Here is a 27,051-nt window from a genome sequence, read left to right on the forward strand (position 1 = left end):
GGGTGGGGCCAAGAGTGTGAGTCACAGAGCGGAGTAACAGGCGATTCCGGGAGGGAGGAGCCGAAGGCGAGACAGCGAAAAGCCTTAGGAGGGCGGGGCCAAAACGGCTGCTGTATGGGTGGGGCCGCAATATTGAAGGACCTGACTTCCGTGCAGGTCCAGTGGGAAGGACAGCAAGTGGGGCGCGGGAGTCACGCGGGAGGGCGGAGCTTTATGCGGTGGGGCCGGGTTCATGACTTGAAGGGCGGAGTTTCGGGTGCGCGCGGGCTGGGCGGGCCTGGCGCGGCTCCGGGGCACAATGGCCTGAGCGGCCGGTTGAGCGTGACTTCCACCCCGTTCGCCGCGCCGCCGGCCGCCCTGCTCACCGAGCCTCTCCCTCACGGCGCGCAGGCGTCGGGCCATGTACTCGGGGAACCGTAGCGGCGGCCAGGGCTATTGGGAGGACGGGGCGGGCGCCGAGGGCGCAACACCGGCGGGCACGCGGAGCCCCGCGCCTCTCTTCAGCCCCACCGCGTACGAGCGCCTGGCGCTGCTGCTCGGTTGCCTCGCGCTGCTGGGCGTCGGCGGCAACCTGCTGGTGCTGCTTCTCTACTCCAAGTTCCCGCGACTGCGTACGCCCACCCACCTCTTCCTGGTCAACCTGAGCCTGGGCGACCTGCTGGTATCTCTGTTCGGAATCACCTTCACCTTCGCGTCCTGCCTGCGGAACGGCTGGGTGTGGGACGCCGTGGGCTGCGCGTGGGACGGGTTTAGCGGCAGCCTCTTTGGTGAGTCGCCCGGGACGCGTTCTAGCCTCTCAACTTTCCCTGGGTACATCAGCTCTGGGCTTCTGGCCTGCCCGGGATCGTCCCTGATAGCCAGTCACCACCCACAGCTCCCTATCTCTCCTCCTTGAGAACATCCCTTCATCCCCAACGTTCTCCTCCCTTCTAGGAATCCTCCCTTCTGCCTGGTCTTCCATTCCCAACTCTGTTTTTCTCCCTCCATCCCCTGCCCTGGGGACTACACACCCTTCCTCCCAACCAGTCATCAACACCTAGTTCCCCATGCCTCTGCAGCACTTTCCAAAGTCTCCCAGCCACTACCCACCTGAGATCCTCTCATCAGTTTTTACTTCCTATTGTAGCTCAACAGGGCATCTCACAGTGGACTTTACGCAGGGAGAAAGAAATGAGGGCCTGTAGAGTCAAGCGATGCAAGAAAAAAGTCAACTGAAAAGTGGAAGCGGGAAGGAGATATTTAATTCATAAATTTAGTATTTGTGTCTCAAAATGACATGTAGAATCCTAAATAACTCAGTATTTTACTCCCTTTTACTCGTTAGCAATTCTAAACAGTTGAGTGCTTCCTAGGGGGCGAGACTGTATTATATTTTTTATTGTATTTCCTCACATGGGTTCTGTCACACCAGAGGTTACAAATGGTTCAAAGAAGTCCAACTCCTGAATAAATAGCAGGGCAGCCAGTACATTTAATTAAAGTAGAACTTGTTGATTTCTTAAAGATTCATATTGAGAATTGACAGGTTGAAGGTTGACTAATCCAGTATTCTAAGCCTGGGAAAAACGTGTGTGTGTGTGTGTGTGTGTGTGTGTGTGTGTGTGTGTGTGTGTCCTAAGGATTTTGTTTGTACAACGATTTAAAATAGAAATGGATATTTCTTAAGGCATAAAGTCCTTTTTTTACAAACCTTAAAACACATGGATAATTTACTATTGCCTTGATCTTGGCAGATCTTAGAGAAAAACATCTATGTAATATCCTGGATAGTTTCATTTGCCAGCTTAAGTGTGACAAACCCAAATCTCATGGTATTTGTCATGATTCCCTTTTTAAAGTTTTAAAACAAAATTTAGGAGCTGATTTTTTTTCACTATTTGGCAATTCTGATACTTATTCTCTTCCCTCTAATAAACATTGATCTAAGGACTTCCTTTATATAACAATATTGAACCTCAAGAAAGGTCTGTAAGAGGATTTGAGTGGTAAGATCGGTTGTCTGTGTAATTATTCTCTCTGTTACCTACAACACTGTTTGTTGGGAGGGTTTTTTAGACAGATTAATCTTTAAACAAGGTGATGTGTCAGGAGCTTAGCTCGCAGAATCCCTTGAGTAGATGGCAGGTGTTTGAAGACATTAAAGTTCTTTTTTCCGTGAAGTACTTTTCTGCTATGGTGTTCAGTGTCTCCACCTGGGACTGAGAAAACAAGAACGGTCCAGTTTGTCTTATGTCTGCAGCACCTACCCTATCTGTCTGGATTGCTCTGCCAGCCCTATCTTCCAGAATGTTCTCTGCCCATTCTTCCCCTTCTGAATTCCTGCTGGGGTCTCTCAGCATCAGAAGAGATTTCTTTAAAGCCTACAAGGAACATCCACCAGGTTGTTTTACTGGAGGGTTCCTTTATTCAGGGCATCTATTAGGACTTTGAATCATGACATTTATCCCCATCCTAAAACCTAATATAGATCTTGTGGGGGCTAAAGGATTGTAAATAAGTTATTTCCTGGAGACAGAATTTAACATTCTTAGCAAAGAATTTCTGTTCCCAGAATATGCTTAAGTAGGATAAAGGATGGGGATAGAGAAGACTCTTCCCTTTTTTGTTTCTAAGCCAGGACTAATCAATTCTGAGTACTGAAGGAGAAGATATAATTGCTGGAAGTTGCTAGCTGCTCACTCCAGGCTTTGGTGAGGCTGATGGCACAAGGTGGGCCTTATGGCTACCCCATTGTCTAGGCTTTCCCTAGCCATTCGCTATACAAACTGTCGGTTTCGTTTCACCATCATTGTTATCTACTATTGAGCTTTCTGTGGTTAAAGTCATCCATCATCCCATTTGCTTTGCTTTTTGAAGGCTATAGTGACATCTGTAGGTTAGAAAGTACCTACATTTGGTGCTTGTAACCCCTCCCCTCTTACCATTACCTTCAGCCTTGTTCTGTGCCTCGAGGAAATGCTTATACTTTAGATATGCTTATAGGTTTTCTCTCCCCCTTTATACTCTGCTCGAAGCTCGAGTAAGTATTTCACATATTCTTGCATATAGATGCACAAGGGAACCAAGCAATTGCTTTAATCTGGGCTCTGGTCCTGACATCTCAGAGAAGGCTAAAAATAAGTTGAATCCCTGATAATCTTGGTCAGAGGTTTACACCAACTGGGCTTGTTAGGATCACTTTTCAGTTAAATTGATCCGTCCATCCAGTGACCTAGTAAAGTTCATTTAAATCCCAATTGGATGGCTTATTTTACAGATATCAGAATAACTATTCTCTTACTTGTACCTGCACCTAGATGTCAGCAGATTTATTGGTAGTGAAAAGTAGAGGAGCTAAAGAATACTTATTGCTACTGTATATGATGAGCAATCAGAAGACTTGCAATGGGGTGTATAAGTGTGTTAGCCTGCAGACTTCCAGGTGAGTATGTCTAAAGGGAACAGTCACCAGCCACACCTAGCATCTTTAGCCAGCATTTTGGTGGAAGGGAACAGAAGAATCTTTTTTCATTATTTCTTTAGAAATAAAAATAACCTTTTAGAAAGGTATTCATGGTTACTGAGACATTCTGGCAAAATGCAAGTCTTTCCTTATTTGGATGTGAAGAATCGATATTTATGTGACAGTGTTTTAAATAGGTAACCAGGAACTTTCTTTTTTAACTTATACATGTAATTTGATACTGAAAACGTTATAAAACTGTTTCCCCTCAGGCTTGCTCTTTTACATACTTACATATTTTAAAGTGCCAGTTACTAATCAATTCTTTGGTAATATCTGAATATCTGAGTGTCTCGTGTATCTACTGTAGTTAGGAGTGTAAAAATCTTCTCTATTGCTGTTCTGGGATTACCTACAGACTTTACTGGTCACAGTAATATTCCCCATTCTGTTGGCATGATCACAATACATAGTGTGTTTCCATCAATGCATTAAATCACATTTAGTCTAAGCTCATGGTATTGTGTAATATTTTATTAAAAATCAGTAATTGTATATTCCTTTTTATTTATTAGAATATTGTGTCTGTGCCTCACAACAGTATTGCCTGACTTCAGGGGAGGGGATATAAAATACCTTCTGTTCATTAGAAGAACTCTCAGAAAGCATTTAAAGAATTGCTTTTGATAGAGGTTTGTATCCACATTAACAAGTCGGACTCCAGTGGATTGGAATTGCTGTTGCATGAAATTGCTTTTATATTATTTACAATTATGTTCTTTTCTTGAATTTTCTTCTTTCAGAGAAGAGTTCCAGTTACAAATGCATGGTAACATTTACCGCTAAGGTGAAATGCAGAAACGAAAAGGACACATCCGTATGAGTACTCAGATATGATTACATGCACTTTATTGTGTTTTCCTTGCTACTGACTTTTTGTTTTTAATGTTTAAAAATTGTAACAGTTAAAAGCTTAGGACTTATAAACTCAGTGTTTCTGAATGAACATCACAAGTAGAGATCTTATTACAGCATCAATACCTCAGAAGAGCCCTCAACCTAGATCCATACAGTGTTCTTTCATCTGCTGTGGCCTGAAGCTTTAGCTCCTAGGATGGCAGACAAGCTTCCCACAGAGTTTGATGTCATTATCATTGGGACAGGTTTGTCTGAGTCCATCCTGGCAGCCGCATGTTCAAGAACTGGACAGAGAGTTCTGCATGTTGACTCAAGGAGTTACTATGGCGGGAATTGGGCGAGTTTCAGCTTTACAGGTTTGCTGTCGTGGCTGAAGGACTATCAACAGAACCATGACAGCGAGGAAGGCATGACTCCCATGTGGCAAGACCTGATCCATGAAACAGAAGAAGCCATTGCTCTTTGCAAGAAGGATGAAACTATTCAGCACACAGAAGTCTTCTGTTATGCTAGTCAAGATGTGGAGGATAGCATGCAAGAGACTGGTGCTCTGCAAAGTTCCTCCCCAGAGGCGTCTGCTAATCTGGCTGACTCTCTGGATTCTGCAAGCTTACCCAAAGACGGGCACTCAGAATTATTTACAAACTATGACGCTCCTTCTACACATACAGAGGGAAGTGATAGAGAACTTTCACCACCCTCAGCTGATGCAGGGGACTCACTGGAGAAAGAAAAGTACTGTGGAGATGAAACCGGTATGCAGAGAGTTTCAGAAGGAGATAAAGGTGAACACAAACTTGTTGTTGAAGACAACATTGAACAACCAAAGAGAAATAGGATTACTTACTCTCAAATGGTGAAGGAGAGCCGGAGATTCAATATTGACTTGGTATCAAAGCTGCTGTATTCTCAAGGGTCACTGATTGATCTTCTAATCAAGTCAAATGTTAGTCGTTATGCAGAATTTAAGAATGTCACTAGGATCCTTGCATTTCGGGAAGGGAAGATAGAACAGGTACCTTGCTCCAGAGCAGATGTCTTTAATAGTAAAGAGCTAACTATGGTTGAAAAAAGGATGCTAATGAAGTTTCTTACATTCTGTTTAGACTATGAACAGCATTCTGATGAATACCAAGATTTCAAACAATGTTCATTCTCTGACTACTTAAAAACTAAAAAACTAACACCCAACCTCCAACATTTCATACTATACTCAATTGCAATGACATCAGAATCATCCTGCACTACGTTAGATGGCCTTCAAGCAACAAAAACCTTCCTTCAGTGTCTTGGAAGGTTTGGCAACACTCCCTTTATATTTCCTTTATATGGTCAAGGAGAAATTCCCCAGTGTTTCTGCAGGATGTGTGCAGTTTTTGGTGGAGTCTATTGTCTTCGCCATAAAGTCCAATGCCTTGTAGTTGACAAAAACTCTGGAAGATGTAAAGGAATCATAGATGACTTTGGTCAGAGAATAAGTGCCAACTATGTTATTGTGGAGGACAGTTACCTTTCTAAGGAAACATGTTCAAACGTGCAGTATAAGCAGATCTCGAGGGCAGTGCTCATCACTGATCAGTCCATCCTGAAGACAGATTCAGACCAGCAGATTTCCATATTGGTAGTACCTCCCCTGGAGCCAGGAACCACTTCTGTAAGGGTCATGGAATTATGTTCTTCAACCATGACATGCATGAAGGACAGCTATCTGGTCCACCTGACCTGTGTCTCTTCAAAAACAGCCAGAGAAGACTTGGAACCTGTGGTGAAGCAGTTATTCATTCCTTTTGCAGAAGCAGAAGCAGACAAAGAAGAACTCAGAAAACCAAGACTCTTGTGGGCTCTTTATTTTAATATGAGAGATTCCTCAGGAGTGAGCCGAAGCTCATACTGTGGCTTACCTTCCAATGTGTACGTCTGCTCTGGGCCTGACTGTGGCCTGGGGAATGAGCATGCAGTCAAGCAAGCGGAAGCTCTGTTCCAGGAGCTCTTCCCCAGGGAAGAGTTCTGCCCTCCTCCACCAAACCCTGAAGACATCATCTTTGAAGCAGAGGGCTAGCAACCAGGCCCTCCTGGAGTTAGTAACACACCCCAAGGACAGCAAGAACTTTTCAAACCCAGAACACCTTCGAAACCAAAAGAAAACACTGGCAACGCTTACATTCTGGACTCAACAACACGTTGTCATACGAAAGACAGCCACCACCTGAATAAGCTGTAACTGTAAGAAGCACTGTTCACGTGTCTTCAACACTGAGATACTGGGTACTGCTAACCTTTCAGCAACTGATTTGTTGGTGACTCAGCTCTTTTGTTTCAGAATTGGCTCCAGGAATTCAGATTTTTTTTTTTTTAAACTTCTGGGTCCCTCATTAGCACCCTTAAGGTAATATCATGCTTGCTCCTGTGTTTAGGTTTTATCTTTTTTTTTTAAAAATAAAAAACTAAATTAATGCCCAAGGATGATTTTAGCTACTGCTGCAGCTACTACTGTTGCTACCACCTCAGATACATAGAGGGACACATAAGTAATAAACTGGGAGAAGTTTCTCTGTTACATGAATGAGATGGTAGTAGGAGTAGCAGCTAATTCAAATGCCATGTGATAAGACACAGCTGTCAGAGCTTAGCTGTGCATGCTGCTATGCCTCGGGGTTTACACTTACATGTGAATTCACCTTCTTGACCCTTGGAACTCAGGAGGCAGTGACTACGTTAGCCTTCTACCTTACAAGAAGAGTACCTCTTAGTAGTCAAATAAGTTCACATTTTAGGTACACCACAGACTGGGCATGGTGGCTCACTCATAGTCCTGTCATTCAGGTGGCTGAGGCAGGAGGATTGCTGTAACCCAGGTCAGTCTGGGCTACAGTGTTGACACTATTTCTAAGCAAAACAATCCTCCTCCCACAAAAAAAGAAGTACATTATAAAGAAAACTAAAGGAACAAGATTTGCTCAGAGAAAAATTTATAGAGCTGACAATAAAAAGAACTGACACTTAAAAGAACTCCCAACTCAGGCTAACATAAATTAATAAATTACCCCACAAAAGGTACGTTAGGATAGATGTTTAGAAATTGTTAGAAAGGAATTCCTGAGAAGGAACAGTGGTGTATCTTAATGTAAGATTATATATAGCTTTAAATTTTACATAGACTTTCCCATCCAGGCTTCTCAGGGTAAAGCATGCCACCTGGTTGGCCGGACTTTCATAAGCATCAGTAACAGACAGAGGGAATGACTACTACATGTCTGTTACCTGGAAAATGGGAAGTTTTCTCTCTATAACCACATGCTGTTTCCCAGCAGTGAAAACCTCTATACTGTGGGAGGGAGCACAGCATGTTAATAGACCACAGTGTGTTCTGAGTATATACTTCTCTGAGTGAGGCCAGCAGGCATGACAGCATGCCCAGAGGAGACAGCCATCGGTTGGTCTTAGTGCTTGTTTGTTTGTTTTAATACAGTAAAGCAATAATACTGGGTAGATCTTAAGGTTGAAATCTAGCAGAACAACTGAAATACCTGAAATGACCTAAAATAGCAATTAAGAGAATAACAATTCTAAGATCGGTAAAATGGAAGTGAAAGTAATTCAAACCCACTTTTTAAATTTTATCAGAATTACAGTCTACTCCAGAGACATATAAAAGAAGCATACCTGTAAAAGATAAACAGACATTTCAAAAGACAGAACTGAATGTAATGGAACTAAAGATTAGACTTGGCCAAAGCACTGTTTGTTTGTTTAAGTTGGAAGTAAGACAAACAAGTAAAAAGTATTTAAAAGCTATTAGGAGTATTATCTAATTTTCTAACAAGTTAGAATGGACTTATTGTAGTTATCAGATGTTTAAGAAATAAAATCATAAATGCTGCTTTTCACCAATTATATTTTGACTCAATAAGGGCGTTATTCTAAAAGTCAAACAAAACCCCTCATTCCAGGTAGGTGGGAACTGCAGAGTACAGCGTTGGCAAAGAGCTGTCAACAAACAGAAACAATTAATTACAGTGACTCGGGCCTACAGGGCTTGTGTCCAGCAGAGTAGCCATACATCAGCAGGAACAGAACAAGTGGTTAGAACCCATACTATTAACTGCACTAACCAGAAACTTACATTTGCTTTAATTATGTTTGTGAATGATTTTGTAGGCTGTTCATAATATGATAAGCAACAACTTAAAACTTAACTCAAATTTATATTGGGAAAGCATGTATGAACTATCAAGCTGAAAGGCCATATACGACTTTTATCTGTATATGGCTAAAAACTTTTCACTAGAATAAAAATGCAACATAACGATGCAGAAAGAAACCAGTGCAAATATATACTATTTCCATGACTTTATGATCTACAACATCATATAAATATACTACAAACAAAAGATAATTTCACAAGTTGTAAGATACGTTTTTTTTTAATCTCTAGATCCCAACAGTGATAGAATTTTAAAAAGCACTGCTTCATATATATATATATATATATATACATACACACACACATACACACACATACATATATAATTTAAGAAACATACTAAAATAGAAGGTTTAATGAAGGAGCTAAATTTAATATATGAGCATTTCCCCCATGAGAGCTATCTTGGCTTGAAGGAAATTGTGTAAACACAGAGAGACCTCACATCATTCAATAGTTGTCTGATCTCAAGGCAACTATTTTTAGCTTCCATTTACCATCTAAAAAGTAGAAATAATACTTAACAAATATTGTGAAGATCAAGTTGAATGATGTATAAGAACTCATATCTAAAGTAATGGCAGCATATGATCTTTATGTAAATGGTATTTATTATAATGCCATTTGTGATGCCAAGCTTATGTTTTATGTAATTTGAAAGAATTGTGATAAATTATTCAGGAAAATACGAAGGGAAACCCACCTTCAATTTTAGAGGGGAAAATACAGGGCTTTTCCCTTCAAGTCCCTAAGGCATGATATACAGCCTATCTAAATGTTCTGTGGTGCTGAGTTCAAGAAACTTAAGATTAGTCAGCTATCTGGAAAGAAGTATTTAGAAGATGCTCATAGGAAGACTGCATCAGTATGAGGGTAGGTCAAGTAGTGCAGTTTATTTGTAAATAAATCTATTAAGAATAAAAATAAGAAGACTGATTTTTACCCCAGTAATGGTGCCCAGGAATGTTCTGGCAGTGAACATTGACAGGATACATCAACTAAAATTAAACTGAAAAAAACAAAACAAGGAGAAAAGGTGGAATATAAAAGCAGTCTCTATTATGTGGGTATATTTTATTTTTGTTTAAGTTCAGTTTTTTTGAGACAGGGTTTCTATGTGTAGCCATGGCTATCCTGAAACTTGCTCTGTAGACTAAGCTGGCCTCAAACTCAGAGAGTTGTCTGCCTCTGCCACCCAACTACTGGGATTAAAGGTGTGTACCTGGCTTGTTTTTATTATTTTTTTAAGTGGATGCAAATTCTTGAGGCTTCCTACTCTTCTTGTGCAGAATATAAAGTATAAAGAGAAAGATTGCAAATGAGAAAAAAAGTAAAACAAATTAATTTGATCATCAAATTTTCATTAAAATAGAGATCGAAGCACTGTTGACCGAGTTCCTACTGTTTTTAAATCTGCATGAGTTTTCATACAGTAGCATCATGTACCCATGGTCATTTTGAAGAACTACTTAGGAGGTGAACCAGACTTCTATGATGGATATTTTTGACATCACTTTGAGTAGCACATGTCCAGGAAAATACTCAGAACGAACAAATGAATAAATAAAACTCCTTTGAAACATATGTTCTAGTGATTCCATTTACATAGTTTTTAAAAAGCCCACTGGCTAAGACATGGGTTAGTTTTGCTGTATTTATTGCCAGTGCTGTTGTAAGTTTACAGAGAGTTAAATGGCATATGTAAGATTGTACTTAAACATGTCTGAAGATCAAAAAAAATGTTAGTTTACACCAGAAATTATTGTGTGCTGGCTAAATAATTGTGTAAACATTTAGACCTCTATACTGGAAGTAATCAGAAGGCATGTAACTACAGGCTAATATATGATCTCGTTGTTTCTGTAACTAACATGTAGAACTAAAATAAAAAATTCATTGGTGAAATGGTTTGCTTAATTGATGAAAAAATACTGATATCCTAGAAACATTAAAAATCTGCTTTAAATTAAAAACATACGTAAAAGTTTATCTCCAAAGATGTGTGGCTGAAATTTGCAATACTTAGTAAGAAGAAAGTTTGGTGGAGATTGCTTTTTGTCTTTGTGCCCTTTCTCAGCTGTCAGACTTTAAGAAATAATTATAAAAATAGTAGGTATATTGCAGTTGGTCAGTGTGGAGATCTCCCATGGCCCACCATGATAGTGCATACCTGTAATATCAAAGCTTGGGAGAGTGAAGTAGGGGGATTCCCGTCAGTTTGACGCTAGCCTGGTCTACATAGCAAACCACCCAGGGCTATGCATACATCCTGTCTCAAGAGATAGAGCATGAGAATTACATAGTGATCCAAATCTAAAGTCAATACATTACTGTGGAGACTTAAGTCTGAGGGCCATGAAGACAATTCATGGGTGCCCACTGAGCAGTTGCAGGGACTGAAGACACAGGTCAGTGCTTTCTTCCTTCAGCTTCAGTGATCCAAAGTGATTTATTGCAAAGCATTAGCTAAACCCCAGATGACTACAGTGACAGTCAGCTTAAGTGTTAACAGTTTGAAAGCAAACAGGACATGTCTACCTGAGAAGCCTGCTGGGACCCTTGTGCTAAGGTAAGGTGGCCTTCCCATTAACAATCATATATGACATTTTCTATTCACTACCCTCGACTTTCCTCTGAAAACCGACCCTTTCCCCACAATTTTACTTTCTACGCTTTTCTTTTTAGAGTAACAGTTTATAAGAACATTTAACCCCCAGCACACACATTTCCCCCCCCCCCCCCATGGCACTTCTTCAGGAGGGTACTAAAGCTTTGAGTTACATAGTTGGGAACAGACTGCTTGAAGACTAAAAGCTGGATCAATCAACGGTTGCTGAAATCTGCTCCATCTAACCTTCAGCATCTTTGTGTCCTGTGAGTAGAGGAGGAAGTATAAGAGACTGAGTTCAAAGCACAAGGTCCTGAGTGTTGAGGGAGGTGCCAATATAAAGAGCCAACTGACAGAAGCCAGAAGTACGGAAACTAAAGCTCTGTTCAGCATCGGCCTTATTTGCCTCCCTGGCTGATCTAGTTGGAAGTCCTTTCCCATTGGTCTCTGTGTCAGCATTTAATTTGCATTTATATATTTATTTGGGGTGGGAGCTGCTACAGTGAGTCTACTTGTTGAAGTCAGGGCAACTGGTTTGTCTGACCTCCTACAAGGTTTCCAGGGATTCAGATCAGATCCGTGGGCTGGTAAGCAGGTCCCTTATCCACTGAGCCATCTTGCCAGTCTTTATAGCTTTTATTATTACTGTTTTTTGAGACAAGATTTCATATATTTGGGCGGTCTTCGAGTTTAATGAGTATGACCTTGGATTTCAAAAGACCTCTGTACCTCTCTCTTTGGCTGGGATTGCAGGTGTGTGCCCACACCTAATTTGGGGATGCTGGAGATTGAACCCAGGCTATCTTGCATATTAGGCAAATATTCTCCAGCCTAGCCACATCCTCAACCCCCTTATTAGCCTTTGTCAGAATGAGCTGTTGTTTCTTTTTAATCAATGAAAGGATGTATTCCTGTTTTAACAGGGGGAACAATATCTCTAGCTTTGTGTACAATGTGTCAAATGCATATCATGGGTGACTTGACTGTTTTGTGGGTAATAGGACAGCAATTTGCTACAGTGTGCATAGAATACTGACTAGTTCCTTTAGGGTACCAATGTAAGGTAAAGAAGGGCAAGTCTATATCCATTTAACAAGAGTCCTGAGATCTAACTGATGTGCCTGGACTCCTAGTTAGTATATAGATGTGCCTGCATCTCTTATGCAAATCACAACCTGAAGGGATGGTGCAGGAAGTTAGCTTTCAGCAAACATGCTATGGATTAAAGTAGACTGACTAGGGTTGAAAGGATGGGGATGTTAATTATGCTCACATGGGAAACCCATTTATCCTGCTATTGCTGTCAAGGGTATTACACTAATTATTCCTACGGTTGTCCCGTCTGTTTAGCATTTACTGTGTCTGCACATCTGTTTAATCTTTACAACTGCTTATAGAAGCGTGCCCACAAGAAGAATGGCAAGGGGCATGCATGATTGGCAGGTGTCAGGAAGGTAGGTGTTTGTCGTTCAGTCAGAAAAAGGTAGCATCTTCAAGCAGTTTATAGTTTGTAGAAAATAACAAACGTCAAGGAAATTCTTGAAGACATCTGCATGGGAGGATTCATACGGGGGGGTTGTTATTTGGTTTTACCTCTTTGAGGCAGAGTTTTATAGCTTAAGCTGAACTTGAACTTGCTGTGTAGCTAAGGATAATCTTGAACTCGTGACTCTCCACCTCCCAATTTTAAGGTTATAGGCATGCACCACAATTTCACTTATTTTTGCTGTATGGCATATAGTTAAAGGCCAGAGTCTGTCTTTTGAGATCTACTTACTCCTTTATTCATCTCATATTTATTATTGCTAACTGTGATTATTCTTTGTAAGTTAGCATTATTATGCTCATAATTTTATAATTAAACCTTCTAAATAAGTTTCAAGCATTTTATATCAGAAGGAAGAAATACTGCAATGTGTGTTGTTAAAGATCCAAGGACCTTGCTTGTACACAATTAGTAATTATGAGTTTTCCTTTTAGAACCAGCCTAGAATGAACCAATGAGACCATTTCAAAATGGCACAAGCTTTTCCTTTAAGATGCTCTATTAGTACTTTTATTAATTTTCTACTATTTAGACAGAGGTTCTCGAACCAAGACATCTGCCCTCTAGGAGGCCCTGGGGACTGTTGGAAACCTTTGTTGTCAAACGGGGAAGAGGAAGGGGAGGCTACACAGCATGCCATGAGATCGAGGTAAGGGTATTTACCTCAGGTGAGCTCAAGACTGCTCCCTTTCAATACGGAGTCACTCAGACATCAGTGCTCCCAAGGTTGAGACACTCAGACCAGATAAATACCCTGAATAAGGAACCTTGTTTCTCTGTATTTCTAACTAGGTCACTTGTTCTTTGTACTGTGTCACTACACACAGTAATTCTAGTTCTCGCACTGAGCTGCTTCGTTCATCACGGCACTGCCTGTGCTCACCCATCTCCCTTCCCTTACCAGTCCACACTGCCTTCCTTCTGGAGATCTATGGTCATGCCAACAATTCAGAGAATCAGTTAACATCCCCCATTTTTGTCAGATATAAATGAAAAATTTCATGTATTTGTAAAAATATCTCCAAGAAATAGAATAATTCCAAGGCAATAGAAAGGAGGAATTTTTCATATGCTGAAGAAAAAAAAAAACTACCCACAATCTAATAAAAAGATAGCATATTTTGAAATGCTCTCTGAAAGAGCATTATGTGAAAGCTCTCATTACATGCTTCTGACTCGACGCTGTGAGTTTTAGAGGAGCCAACAGAACAACTGAATGAGTTGCCCAGAATGGAATTGCAGTTCCTTTGACAATCAACCAGAAGTTTAGCAGATGTTGAGACAGTGCCGCAGATGTTAACTGTAGGAAATGTCAAATTGTGATGGAGTACTAATTCACACAGAAAACCCTTGAGATGGTTTCACAGTGGCTTACATAGGTTCCAATACAACCATCACATACTGAGCACTACTTATCCCAGTTTCTGGACCAAATTTTATGACTATGGATGAAAACTTCCTTTTCCCAGGCACGCCTGTAAGTTCTTGTTAACTTTTGTTTCATCTCCATCAACCACCCAGGTTAGGTGCTTTTATTGGCTTCGTTTTGCAGAAAAGAAAACAGTCTTTAAAGGCAAGGAATTTGGTGAACCTCACGAAGCTGGTAAGTAGGATGAGGGCAGAAATGTGCTTCAAATGAACTCTGCTCATCTGATGCCATAGCTCACAGGCTGGGACGGAGCGATGCTTCAGATCTAGTCCAGAGGCTCAAGAAACTGTACATTTCAGGAACTGTTTTTTCCTTCATATATTAATTACTTCTTTAAAGCAACTCTGATGATAAACATTTGTGTTTCTACATGGGATAAGACAGACTGTTCATTAAGTCCCAGTGTCACTGAAAGGTAAGCAGTGCAGCTCAGGGTCTACTGGGGCTGACACTGACCTACAGTTAGTTAATATGTTTTATTGTACGAATATTTCAGGCTGTACAGATGACGAGAACTCAGGCATAGATCAGAAATGCACGGGAAAGTTACTTGGAGGCAGATCTAGGAATTCCTCACAAATGTGAGTGTAATTAGCCTAGACCTCAAGGAACGAGAGGATTAACATGGAATGATTCAAGGGGATGTATTCACTGTCAGAAACATGGTAGAAACAAAGTCCTTGTTTGACTTGAAATGGCGCCTCCACCCCTCCATTAGTTCTGAACTGTTAAGATTCCTAATCTTTTCCTTCATAGCTTTGTGAACACTCAAGGATTTGAGGCAAGGATGGCCACTCCCTTTATTAGTCTCCCAGGATAGGTTTGCATTGAACCCAGCCTGTGATAGGAAGGGAGACACACTGTTCTGATATTATTGCAAAGCCAGACCTGCGGGGCTCAGAATTCTTTTCTATCAGCACCTGTGCCTGGAGACTGCCACTTTGGACCTCCAGTTACATATCACAATCTATTTAATTTACTTTTTCCCTAGTGGAGAAAGAAATATGGCACAGAAGTAGTACAGGAAAGAAATGTAAAAGTCAAAGGGAATTTCAGTAAGAGCCACGTTCAGTGTTGACATGGCATTGGTTCAGTAAACTAATGCTTTACTGTCGGGTATGTGCATTCATGAGACCATGACAGACTTAGCTTAAAGGGTAGGTATGAAACTGATGGGAAGTTCTTTAAAAAAAAAATCATCAGACACCTCTCTGGAATGAGGATCAGTAGACTCAGAGATCACTGGGCAAAGCCAGGTTTTGTACTGTGCCATATAAAGAGGGGCTAACATAAATAACAGATGTTACTGGGAATTTAATTTTATGTGGCAGTTTTGGTAAGATGTACCGAAGCATTCACATTTTGTGCACATGCTCCTGCAACATCACTAGCAATTGTCTTAAAGCAACATTGATATATGTAAAATAAAACTACATGAATTGTAATATCTAGCTCCAACACACTGTTTTACATACTGCTGGCCAGGTAGCATTATATAAATGTGATTTGTGGGTGCTAATGAACTTAGTTTCCAGTTCAGCTCTGCGGGATACTTAGATGGTATTATTACCCCACATTATTAATAGTTAAGGAAGTAAAAGCTCCTGAGTTTACCCACTCAAGGTCACACAAAAAGAGGATACAGACTTGACCTTAGTGTTAAATTGTCACCTTGCACCATGCTCAGATGAATGAGAAACTGCAAGGGACTCAGAGGTCCACAGTGTGAAATGAGAAAGAGAAAACAATATGAAAATAAGCTACCGACAAACCATTCAGGATCCACACCCTGCAAATCCTATTCCCAAAGCTGTCTCACTGTAACTCATATCTCCAGCAAGGCTCCTGTAAGGGAGATATTCTCCACAACTCATTTCTTTATGCAGCCTTTATTTCTTGATCTTGTCCAGCACGGACCTACTCATCGTGCCCCACAGCCTGTGCTCATGACCAGTATCCAACATGTTTGAACAATGTCTTTACCTCCTTACTTTAACTCCGATGGTTACTGAGGACCATGGCTCTCAACCCTTCCAGCTGTTTTTTCCAATATCCCATATTGCCAAAGATCAAGTACCGAAAGCCACGTCACAGCGATCCCCACTGCTGCTTTCCAAGGCACCGTTCATGCTGTGCCTCTATCACTCCACCCATGAGACTGCAAAACTGAACACACTACTACACAGATGCATGAGAAATACAGACTTTCCTTGGCTGGCCATCACTTCCCTCATTCATAGACATTTGCCTTCTTTCTGGATCATTCCCAGCTGCCGGCAGTTGTCATCCCCAATGGTCCATTATATACCCACTTGAGTCTGTCTTCCAGATAGGTAGATGTTGTGTGTGTGTGTGTGTGTGGGTGGGTGTGTGTGTGTGTGGGTGTGTGTGTGTGTGTGTTCTCTCTTTCAGAACACATTTAGGATGAACGAACCCTACTTCCAACAAAATCTAGAGGTATGCCAAACAATATGATCTAATGAGAAAAGAAATCAACTGTTAGCCTGCCATGTATATGGAAGCTTCTTGAACAACATCCCATAGAGTGCTAAGCTCCTTAAATAGTTTTCCTGTGAGCACACCACCTAGACAAAGGGTCATGGTGGTGTCAGTTGCTGTTTCAGGTTTGAGAACTGCTGAAAACAATTTAGAGGCTTGAGTAGGAAAACATGGATATGGAGATGGTCAGAGAGCAGAAGGCACAGTCAAAGAAAGGTCTGTGGTGAATTTTGGAATAGGGGTGATACATAAAGATTCTGTACCTTAGTGTCACTTAGATTCTGCCTAGTGAGTGGGCCTGTGGTAAAAGTCCTGGAAAATGAGCAACAACAACAACAAAACAAAAACTCTGAGATTATAATAAAGGAGATTGGGCATTTCTTCAAACCAACCTGGGCAGCTGGTCTGAACGTCAGAATCACCATAGGAACTGATGCCCACTCAATCCGTGTTTTTGTGGGTTGAGCATTGGGATCAGCAGTTAAGACAGCCTCCTAGGGAATACACAGTGGCTATTTGATGGGCTGGTGGAAGAACAGTTAAAGACGGGGCTACTGTTCTGACCTCGAGGACTTGGTGCTCATGGAAAAGGAAAGATAAATCCTCCCTTGGTGGTGCTCAAGGGTAGCTTGAAAGCTTGAGAAGTTCTGGAACCAGCCTCGCTCTGACTCCCAGTCTTCCTTTGTGCCCTTGGACAAAACTATAAAGCTCCCTCTTCAGCCTCTGGTTCTCTTTTTGTCTTCCTACTTTTGCCACTGGGAACTCAGTATGACTAGGACTTTGGAGGAAATGACTTCTTTGTGTGTGTCCCAAATCCCCATCCTGGTCATCAAGATAGATTTCACCTTAAACTTCCCACACAGCCACCTAATAAATTAATGCTTTAAGCTCTAGACGTTTTGTTCCTGAGTTTTACTTCCCAGCCATGTATCAATGTCTTTCTTTAACGCATCCCACAGGCTTCTTATCTTCTTCCCCCATTGTCCTCTTATGATCCTAGGTAGCTTATATTCTCTAGCTGATTAATTACTTACCCAAAGACACTTCTTCCATTTTTCATTCTTAGGAAAATACACTGGTCCCTTAGGCTGGATGGATCTTCTCTAGTTGAGTCATAGCATCATAACACAAAGTCACTTAAAATAGTGTTGCAACCCTCTGCTGTATAACCTAGATCTCTGGAGAGTTCTGTAAATTATAATGTGACTGAATGGAAATAGAATTAGGTACTTCTCAGATTCCTCATGCTTTCAACTTCCTTTTGTGCTGTTAAGCTTCCCTAATAGTTTTAATTTGCTTATTTGAATTATCTCACGTTTTTGCTCCCTTGGTGCCAAATTATTAAGCTGGCATGCTGGAGCGTACTTAGAAACTAGATTCATTGTTAGGACAGGTACCCGAACACCACGCCACAGTTCATTCACAAAATTTTCCTTCATGGATTTAAAATGGCCTCAAGGTTCCTTCTTGATCACAGCCAACTTGATTGGGACAAATCTTTCTAGGAAAAGTAATCCAGAAAAGGCCCTGGATCAGCAGTCAGATGATCTGAGTTTTCATTTAAGCAAGATCCTGTGACCTCAGGCTAGTCACACAGTCAGCGCAATGTCTCCCTTGAGTTCAGTGTCCTCTGGGATGCAGGAATAAGCACATACAGGGATTTAATGAGACTCTTTCCCTCAGCTACAGTTGCAGGGATCAGCAATTATCTGGAAAGACGGAGAAAAGAGCTAAAGGTCTGCCAACTCAGGGTCATGGTAAATATTCTAAAACAGGGGTGTGTGTACAAGTCGGGCTGTAGAAAGACACAGAGCTGAGCAGGAAGTCAAAGGGGTTAGAGGCTAATGAGAACTGCTCTCAGAAGACCTAAATAGTGGGGTAAGATCATGGAAAGAGAAATCGTGGGTGTCTTCCAAGCTACCACAGGGTGTCTAGGGTGTCCATGCCCAGCATTTTACCAGCTGCATCAACAATTACTTATTCCTCCTTCCTTTAAAAAATTACCATATTTAATGGACAAAACAGGCAGTACTAGTGAGGAGCAGCATGGACAAGACTGGAAACAGCAGCAGATGTTTGAACTATGAGAAGAGGGTCATAGACCAAAGCATGAGCGCTGCCAGCCAACTGACTCTTTTGGGGACTCGATGGCTTCAATAAGGCAGCTTATTAATATGAGTCACTAGAGGCACAGAGTGGCTGCTTCTGCCTGACAGTAAACAATAGGTCTGTTTAAAGTACTTAGTAGAAATGGTTTTGAAAAAGTTTATTTTATTTGGATGAGATTCTGCCTACATAGATGCATTCATACCATGTGTGTACCTGGTGCCCATAGAGGTTAAAAAAGAATTGTCTGATCCCCTGGAATAGGAGATATAGATAGCTGTGAGCCACAAAGTCAGTGCTGGGTACCAAACCTGAGTCCTCTGAGACAATGACTCTTAACCATTGAGCCATCTCCTTAGCTCTTGAGTTGTTTTTTTTTTTTTTTTTTAAAGCAAACTATTTAAAACACATTTTAAAGAGTTCTAAGTCTTATGCTGTTCTTCCTTGGTTTTGAAACTGGATCTTTTATACTAGCCAGAAAATGTTGTGTTTTAGAAAAAATGGTTAAAAATGGAAATTGAGAAGCAGCAGGAAGTAGATATGAAAGAGGAGATTATTCATTAGAACATTTTTTAGCCTAAGTATGATAAATCAAAAAAACAACGGTCATATTGGTGTTCTCGAGAATTATTGCTTAAATGGAAACTGAGCATTCCAACAGCTTGGTAAATTCTAAGTTTAAAAAATGACTCGATGTGGCAGCTAAGCTCAGCAATGGAATATATGTAGTCAATAGTGAACAGATTACATCTCCTTTCTAAATCCCAAACTTGGACTTAGGAAGCAAGCTCTATGGTTTGAACACCGGCTCAGCTGAGCAGCAATGGTAACTGTACTTTCTATGTATCGTGGTGCTGAGAGGGTTAAATGAAACCATACAGGAGCTTCTCAGAACCATCCCTGACACACTCAATAGTCCACTTCTCTGTGTTACTGGGTTGGAATGAACTTATTGGCTATTAGCGAAAGGGGTGAGGAAGCTTTCCCAACTAATAGACATCATAAACAAAGTATCAAAGAGTTGCCACCTTGTTGAAAATACCAAGCAAGTGTTTTCAAACAAGTGTACCTTTACTCCTTATGTAAGAAACAGCACTGGGACCTCATTACAATGATCACATGATCCAAAGGGATTTTTGCAAGGCAAAGTTTTACTTCTTCAGATGGGTACTTAATCAAACAGGCAAGCACACCCAGCCAAGATCCTGCTGAGTTTCTAATCCTAACATAAAGAGATCCTGTACCTTGTGTAAAGTGGCCAGATTTCCACCTCACATTGGCTAATTTAAGGTGACACAGTTGTGAGGCTGAATGCAGCTTTAAGCACAGAGGGCAACCTTGATGCTGAAAGAAGTGCTGATCTTGCCAGAATTCTTACTTTTTTGCAAACTGACTTCTTTAAATAAATTTAATATATTTTTTGGTCCTACTTAACCCTATGATGTAAAAGGTAACGGGTTTTGTTTCCCACAAAAGAAACAAAGTAGTATCTTTATGAAGTAGTCTTCAAATGTCTTCGGTTCCATTGCCTTATGCAGATAAGCAAAGCACAGCCTCACCTCTTCCTGAATATGATCAGCAGACCTGCCCCATCTCTTCTGCTCCTTGTTCCTCAGGAGGTTAAACAACCAGTTGCCCACAAAAGGTCTCCTCGATCTGCTAAGGAGTTTCTTCTAACAATTTCTTTGAAGTGGGTGTGTGCTACTTTGAGTAATGGGCCCTAACTCTTCTAACAGATGCAAACATCTGGCCCAGGAGGCAGGCAGTACTGCTCTAAACATTTGTTCTGTTATAGTATTGCTTATTTCATTTTGCCAGTGATCTAGAAATATGCTACTAGATGTGACCATCTAGTGGCCAAGGTAGAAAATAACACTTCTTGAATATTTGACTCATCCTGTATTGAAGCTCAAGAGCATTCTCCATTTCTGTGCTTTCTGCTTACTCTGCACCAACCCAAAGCAATTTTATTCTCAAATGTGCAAAACTCTTTATGCATTACCATTTTACTAAGTTCATTCACATTCCAAATGAAGCAAGAGAATACACACACACACACACACACACACACACACACACACACAGAGAGAGAGAGAGAGAGAGAGAGAGAGAGAGAGAATATTTTTCTCAGATTCGTTAACTGTCTTGGTATCAAAGGGATAATTATGAAAAGAAGCTGTAACTTAATATAGGCCGATAGCCTCAAACATATTCCATTATTTATTTAAATCCTAAGGGATTTATTGCATTGTTTCATACACTTCCTTTTTATAATTTCTCTCTTGTCTCTAGCATGGTACCGAGTGTGCAGTGTATATGTTGTGTGTATGTTGGCAAATTCTGTAAACAGATGCATCATCAGGCTGTATCTCAGAGAACTGTTTGACTTAAGCTGATGCAGAGAATTAACTTTTAAATGCCTCTGATGCATCTCAGGTTTTTAATTCTTATGTGGGTATGGGTGTATATATGTTTGTGTATGTGTGTGTGTGTGCATGTATTCTTATGCAAGAACATGGGTCCCCACATATCAGAGGACAACCTCAAGTCTAGGTCCTTGCCTTCTGCCTTTGAGACAGGTTCTTTTGTTCACCGTTTCTTATGCAGAACTTGCTGGCTTTGAAGCTTCCATGGATTATCTTGTCTACACAGCAATTTACATATAGAAATTCTGGGATTACAGACTGTGTAACTGTGTCCACTTTTTTGTGGGTAGTGGGGATCAGAACTCAGCTCCTGACACTTACCCTGCAAGTATTTTTATCTACAGATCCTTCTCCCCAGCCCTCAGCTTTGTTGACTTCCTATCACGTTTTCGCCAACTCCATAAACTCTCCATATTCACCAATCCAGAGCCCAGTTCTTCTATAGCCCTTCTCAGTGTTCCTCTGGTAGAGAGTAGGCCCCGCCTCCCTCGACTTCACCAGGTTCTAGACACAGCACTTACCTCACTCCTGCAGTTGTTCGCACAGCTGTCTCCTCCTAGGAGATGGTTGTCAGCATGATGTGAGCCCACCGTGGAGAACTGACTTTGTAGAGCACTGTCTTTGGGGCACGGAGGGGACACAGACTCTCCCAGTGGCTGCACAGAGCTTGTTTCCGGGTACCTGGTTCTTGGTTCTCTCTTTCCTTTTGCATTCTTCCCTGGTGACCTGTTTCTGGTCCCTAAGGTCATCCTCCCACTTCCCAAAGGCCCGCTCCTTCCCTTTTCAAATGTTAGTCTGACTGTGGGTAGTGAGGAAGGAGGAAGTCTTCAGGATTACAGCACAGGATAATTTAAAATGTGGATGACAATACAAAAAGGATGAATACTATTACAAATTATTAGTGAAGGCCAGTTAGACGACTCAGCAGGTAAAAGTGCTCACTGCCAAACCTGAGTTTAATATGCTGATCCATACATAAAATTCATTCATATATAGGCATCAGATGACAAACGGGGATTTCCCCTTAAAAGTCCACGAAGAGGACATAGTTTGTCTTACTGTGCGTGCTCCTAAAACCAGTTCATGGACAGACAGACAGCAATTTGAATAGGCCAGTGTCAAGCAATGGGAAACCCAGCTGGATTGAGGCACCAAAGACAGGTATTCTCTGCCTGTCCATCCCTTGATGGACGGTCCAATGACAGGTCAGTGTGGTCTTCACAGGACCATGTCCTCTAAACAGGGTCTAGATGAGGGTACCTCACTCTTTGCTGGTCTAGTGTGTTTACTGAGTTCTCTGGTCTGATTCTCCTGATGTTCTAATAAACTCAACTCATGTTCTCAGATTACTTTGGCAAGTTTACAGGTGTCACCATTTTACTCTTTGGACTGTTTCATATCAGTCTGTTTCTTGTGGGTGGTTCTAGGCAGGAGGTTGTCATTGGCAGGTGACATCTAAATGTATACTAGGTTCAGTCATCCCAACTCTGTCTGCACTCAGAATGGAGCCAAAAGCTGTGTTGTAAAATCACCTTTGGGACCCCTGCTGGGGACCACAGCCAGTCACTGAATGTGGGCGGCATGGCCCAGCCACCTTTGCCTTCCTAGATCTGTCTCAGTCCAGACTCTGACACCGAAGTCCCAGGGAGCTCACTTTGCATTTGTAGAAGTTTCTTTTCCATGGAGAATACCCACCCTATGCATCTGTCTTTCATAATCCATTTCAGGTTCATCTTTGTGAGCTTACCCACAGCTATGTCCTTAGCTTCTAGATGTCTTTTTTAGGTAAATAATTAAAGGTTATATTGTTCTTGATGTAAGGTCTTTATAGACATAAGTTGGATTTCTGAAACATCTGATTTAACCCTCAGAATCTGTTACTGTAGTTTGAATCGAGGTGTATGTACCATTTTCTGTTGGTCTCTGCTCTCTGAAGTGCTGTTTCCTCACACTGTGTTCCAGAACCCAGGCTTCTTTGGTTCAGAAAGAATAAATACTCAGCAGTTACTAATGGTGTATGTATCAGACATCAGAACAATTCTGCCCCTCCACCCTTACACATATAAAACACACGGTTCAAATGAATAGTAACTGTTCTGCCAACTCATAAGCCAGGTGTCTCTTCTTTTCTCACTTTTCTCCTCATAGAATTTTATAATGTAAATGGACTTCAGTTTTATGAAAACAGAAATCCAGGTCCTAGAGACATTATCTAGAATCCATTTTAGCAAGATAGCCAGAGGACTGGGATTGGTCCACTTAACAGGACCCGCAACACCTTCATGCTTCTTCTTTGAAGACCAGGCTTGTTTTCCTCCCCTGTGAGAGTCCCAGGTGACAAAAGGACACACCAGGCATGGCACATTGCGATTTTGGAGCTCTTCGTGTCTTCTCTCCAGGCTGCTTTGGTTCTGAACACCCTGGTGTAGAAGTTGTGGTGAAAAAGTTCAGCTCCTGTTCTGGCAAGTCCTCATGTCATGGTTGGTGCTGGCTGGCCCTGAAACAGGGAGCCGGTGGCTTTTTCTGCTCATTCTCTTTGGCAGAACCTTGGCTGAGGCTGCATCTTTAGGGACTAGGCTGGGATTAGGACTTTGGTATTTGTCCTTCAACCCACCTGCTGTTTTTATTCTCTGTTTCCTTTCATAGGTAAATGCATTCCTAATTGGTTTTTCTGGGGAGCCTAGTTTGTTACCACTTTGGCATTCTTGCTATCTCTAGAACATCCCATTGACCTCTGATTCTTCTCAGGTTCTCCACAGTGTTTGTGGTGGGACATATGGTTTTCCAGAGTTTTCCTCTCTTTATCTCCTACTTTTCCTTTCTGTCTTGCAGGGTTTGTTTCCATCACCACCCTCACTGTGTTGGCCTATGAACGTTATATCCGTGTGGTACATGCCAGAGTGATTAACTTTTCCTGGGCCTGGAGGGCCATTACCTACATCTGGCTCTACTCCTTAGCATGGGCAGGAGTGCCTCTCCTGGGCTGGAACAGGTACATCCTTGACATACATGGACTGGGCTGCACTGTGGACTGGAAATCCAAGGATGCCAACGACTCCTCCTTTGTGCTCTTCCTGTTTCTTGGCTGCCTGGTGGTACCTATGGGCATCATAGCCCATTGCTACGGCCATATTCTATATTCAGTTCGGATGGTGAGTTGAAGGCTGCAGATGCCCCTCTCCAAACCATGTCTATATCTGTCATCTGATAGACAAAGAATCAAGCTCTCCCTAGATGATCAGTTAATCCTCCAGAATTGGAAGACTCTATGGGCCTTAACCTCTCATAAAACTTTGCCCTGCAAGGCATTCCCTAAGCAGATCAGTGAGGGATGACCTTTGCTCTCCTATGTACTATCCTCTAATGCCACAAGAAGCAAGAAAAGGCAGATGGATAGTTCCAACCCACAGCACTCCCAACAGTTAAGAATTCTGAGCGGAAAAGTTACAATTCCCATAGTTAGATTCATTCCAAGATCACAGGAAACTACTTACAAGAGATTAGTAGAGGGGTAAAGGACTTGAACACACATGGTTGTATGTGGGAACATTAACTTCAGCCACATGCTTCTGTTAGGGTTATGTATATGTGCGTGTGCATGCATATGAATATATGACTAATAAATAACTACATGCAGAGTAGGTCTAAGAGAAGGGGTGAAGGCAGGGGAAGTGACTAAGGAAGAGATTGGACTTCAGCTATTATTAGAGCAGAGAACTCCATACAAACAAATTGCCTATGTTTAGGGCTGTAGGTTTCTCTCCATAGAATGCCTATCACAGCACGGGTCTGTGACCTGTGACAGGGACAGAAAATTTATGAATTGGTGCTCAACAAAACAGTTTCCTCAATCATGAAGAAATTGTTTCTATTCAACCACAAGCCTTTTGGGTTGTCTTTTGGGGACTTGATAAATCTAGATAAAATAATTTATTTTACCTTTATTAAGTAAGTTAGAAAAGCAATTAAGAACCACCAATGGGAGTTTATGAGATGATTCCTGTGGGTAAAGCAATTGCTGTTCATATCCCCCAAATCTATGTAAAGCCAGCTAGAGTGCAATAATGTGTATCTGTAATGCAAGAAATACTACAGCAAGATGAGAAGCTGAGGCAGGAGGATCTCTTGGAACTTGCAGGCTAGCTGAGAGACACTTTCTTATCTAAAACAAGGTGGAAGATGGGGACCTACACTGGAGGTTGTCCTCTGAGTTCCACACATGTGCTCTTAGATGCTTGGTACCTGTGCCCATCCTCTGCACATCCCTCTTCCTCTCTTCTCTCCACCCCCTTTATACACACACACACACACACACACACACACACACACACACACACACACCCCACAAACAATTATAAAGATTTATTCATTCAGCTCAACCACAACAGGTTTTAGTTTAGGGAACTGAAAACCAGAGAGATAAAGGCTAGGTCCAGCTGCAAGATTCTGGTCAGAAGTCAACCTCCCGTGGTCCTGTACTTTCTCTACCAAGACAGGACAAACAATGGTGTCCGCTTATCTGTTTCAAAAGGAAAGGGGACATTTTCAGTCTCACCCTTTCTCTCTACAGCTTCGCTGTGTTGAAGATCTTCAGACAATTCAAGTAATCAAGATGTTACGATATGAAAAGAAAGTAGCCAAGATGTGCTTTTTGATGGCCTTTGTCTTTCTCACCTGCTGGATGCCTTATGTTGTGACCCGCTTTTTGGTGGTCAATGGCTATGGACACCTGGTCACTCCAACTGTGTCTGTCATTTCTTATCTCTTTGCTAAATCAAGCACTGTGTACAACCCAGTCATCTACATCTTCATGATCAGAAAGGTAAGCTCTGGCTCTAAGGATTTTTTTTCACTGGGTAATGAGTAGGAACAGATTTTTTTTTTTTTTTTTTTTTTTTTTTTTTTTTTGAGGTTTAACAACTTAGAACAGTGTCAAGGATAAACAAAACAACAAATCTAAAGAAAAAGAACCTAAGTCAAGAACTTTGTGTAAGTGTGGTGGGGAGATGACTCAGAGGTTCAGGGTGCCTGCTACTCTTCTAGAGTTCCAGAACACCCCTGTCAGGATGTTCACAACTGCCTGTAACACATGCTCCAGGGTATGCAAGGCGCTCTTCTGGTTTCTGCAGGTATCAAATGTTCGAGAACGCACACACACACACACACACACACACACACTTGAGCACACATATACACATACACCCACACATGCACACACACACACACACACACATGCATGCACACCTGCATACACATGCGCACACACATAAACACAAATAACAACTCAATAATTGATCTTATTGCTCCGTTTCCTCTGCAGTTTCGGAGGTCCCTTCTACAACTCCTATGCTTCCGCCTGCTGAGATGCCAGCGGCCAGCTAAAAACCTACCAGCAGCTGAGAGTGAGATGCAGATCAGGCCCATTGTGATGTCACAGAAAGAGGGGGACAGGCCAAAGAAGAAAGTGACCTTCAACTCTTCCTCCATCATCTTTATCATCACCAGTGACGAGTCCCTCTCCGTCGAGGACAGTGACCGAAGCAGTGCATCTAAGGTCGACGTAATCCAAGTGCGTCCTTTATAAGAATGGAAGACAGAGCCTTGTTTCAGCTGCCGCACAATGTCACTGTCAGGAGTGCCCCAGAGTCCCCATTTTGTGTAACAGTGACAGACCTCTGTGGCCCTGCAGGAAATCTGAATTGCACATTGTATTCAAGAAGGAACTAAGCAGGGCAAATCATTTCAACTCAACGGGTGCTTTAGAACTTGAGAACCTCCTGGTGGCACAAGATGAACATCTGGCACCATCATTTCCTATGCCGGGATTTAATATGTGAACGACTGTATTTGCCAAAGCACAGAATACCTTTTGT

General features: G+C 41.7%; 2 protein-coding genes across 2 annotated transcripts; both read left to right on the top strand.

Moving 5' to 3' along the window:
- Positions 1-400: 400 nt before the first annotated feature.
- On the top strand, positions 401-26,762 carry OPN3 (opsin 3; the record flags this gene model as incomplete). Its single annotated transcript, XM_080937147.1, has 4 exons — positions 401-767; positions 24,011-24,330; positions 25,749-26,000; positions 26,499-26,762. The coding sequence occupies 4 exons, from the start codon at positions 401-403 to the stop codon at positions 26,760-26,762; spliced, it is 1,203 nt and encodes a 400-aa protein (XP_080793273.1).
- Positions 4,557-6,419, top strand: CHML (CHM like Rab escort protein; the record flags this gene model as incomplete). The annotated part of the gene is made up of 1 exon (XM_080908420.1): positions 4,557-6,419. One exon carries the CDS (start codon positions 4,557-4,559, stop codon positions 6,417-6,419), a length of 1,863 nt encoding a protein of 620 aa, XP_080764546.1.
- Positions 26,763-27,051: the final 289 nt, after the last annotated feature.

The sequence above is a fragment of the Micromys minutus genome (genome assembly GCF_963924665.1).
Source record: "Micromys minutus genome assembly, chromosome: 1".
In the NCBI taxonomy this organism is placed as follows: Eukaryota; Metazoa; Chordata; class Mammalia; order Rodentia; family Muridae; genus Micromys; species Micromys minutus.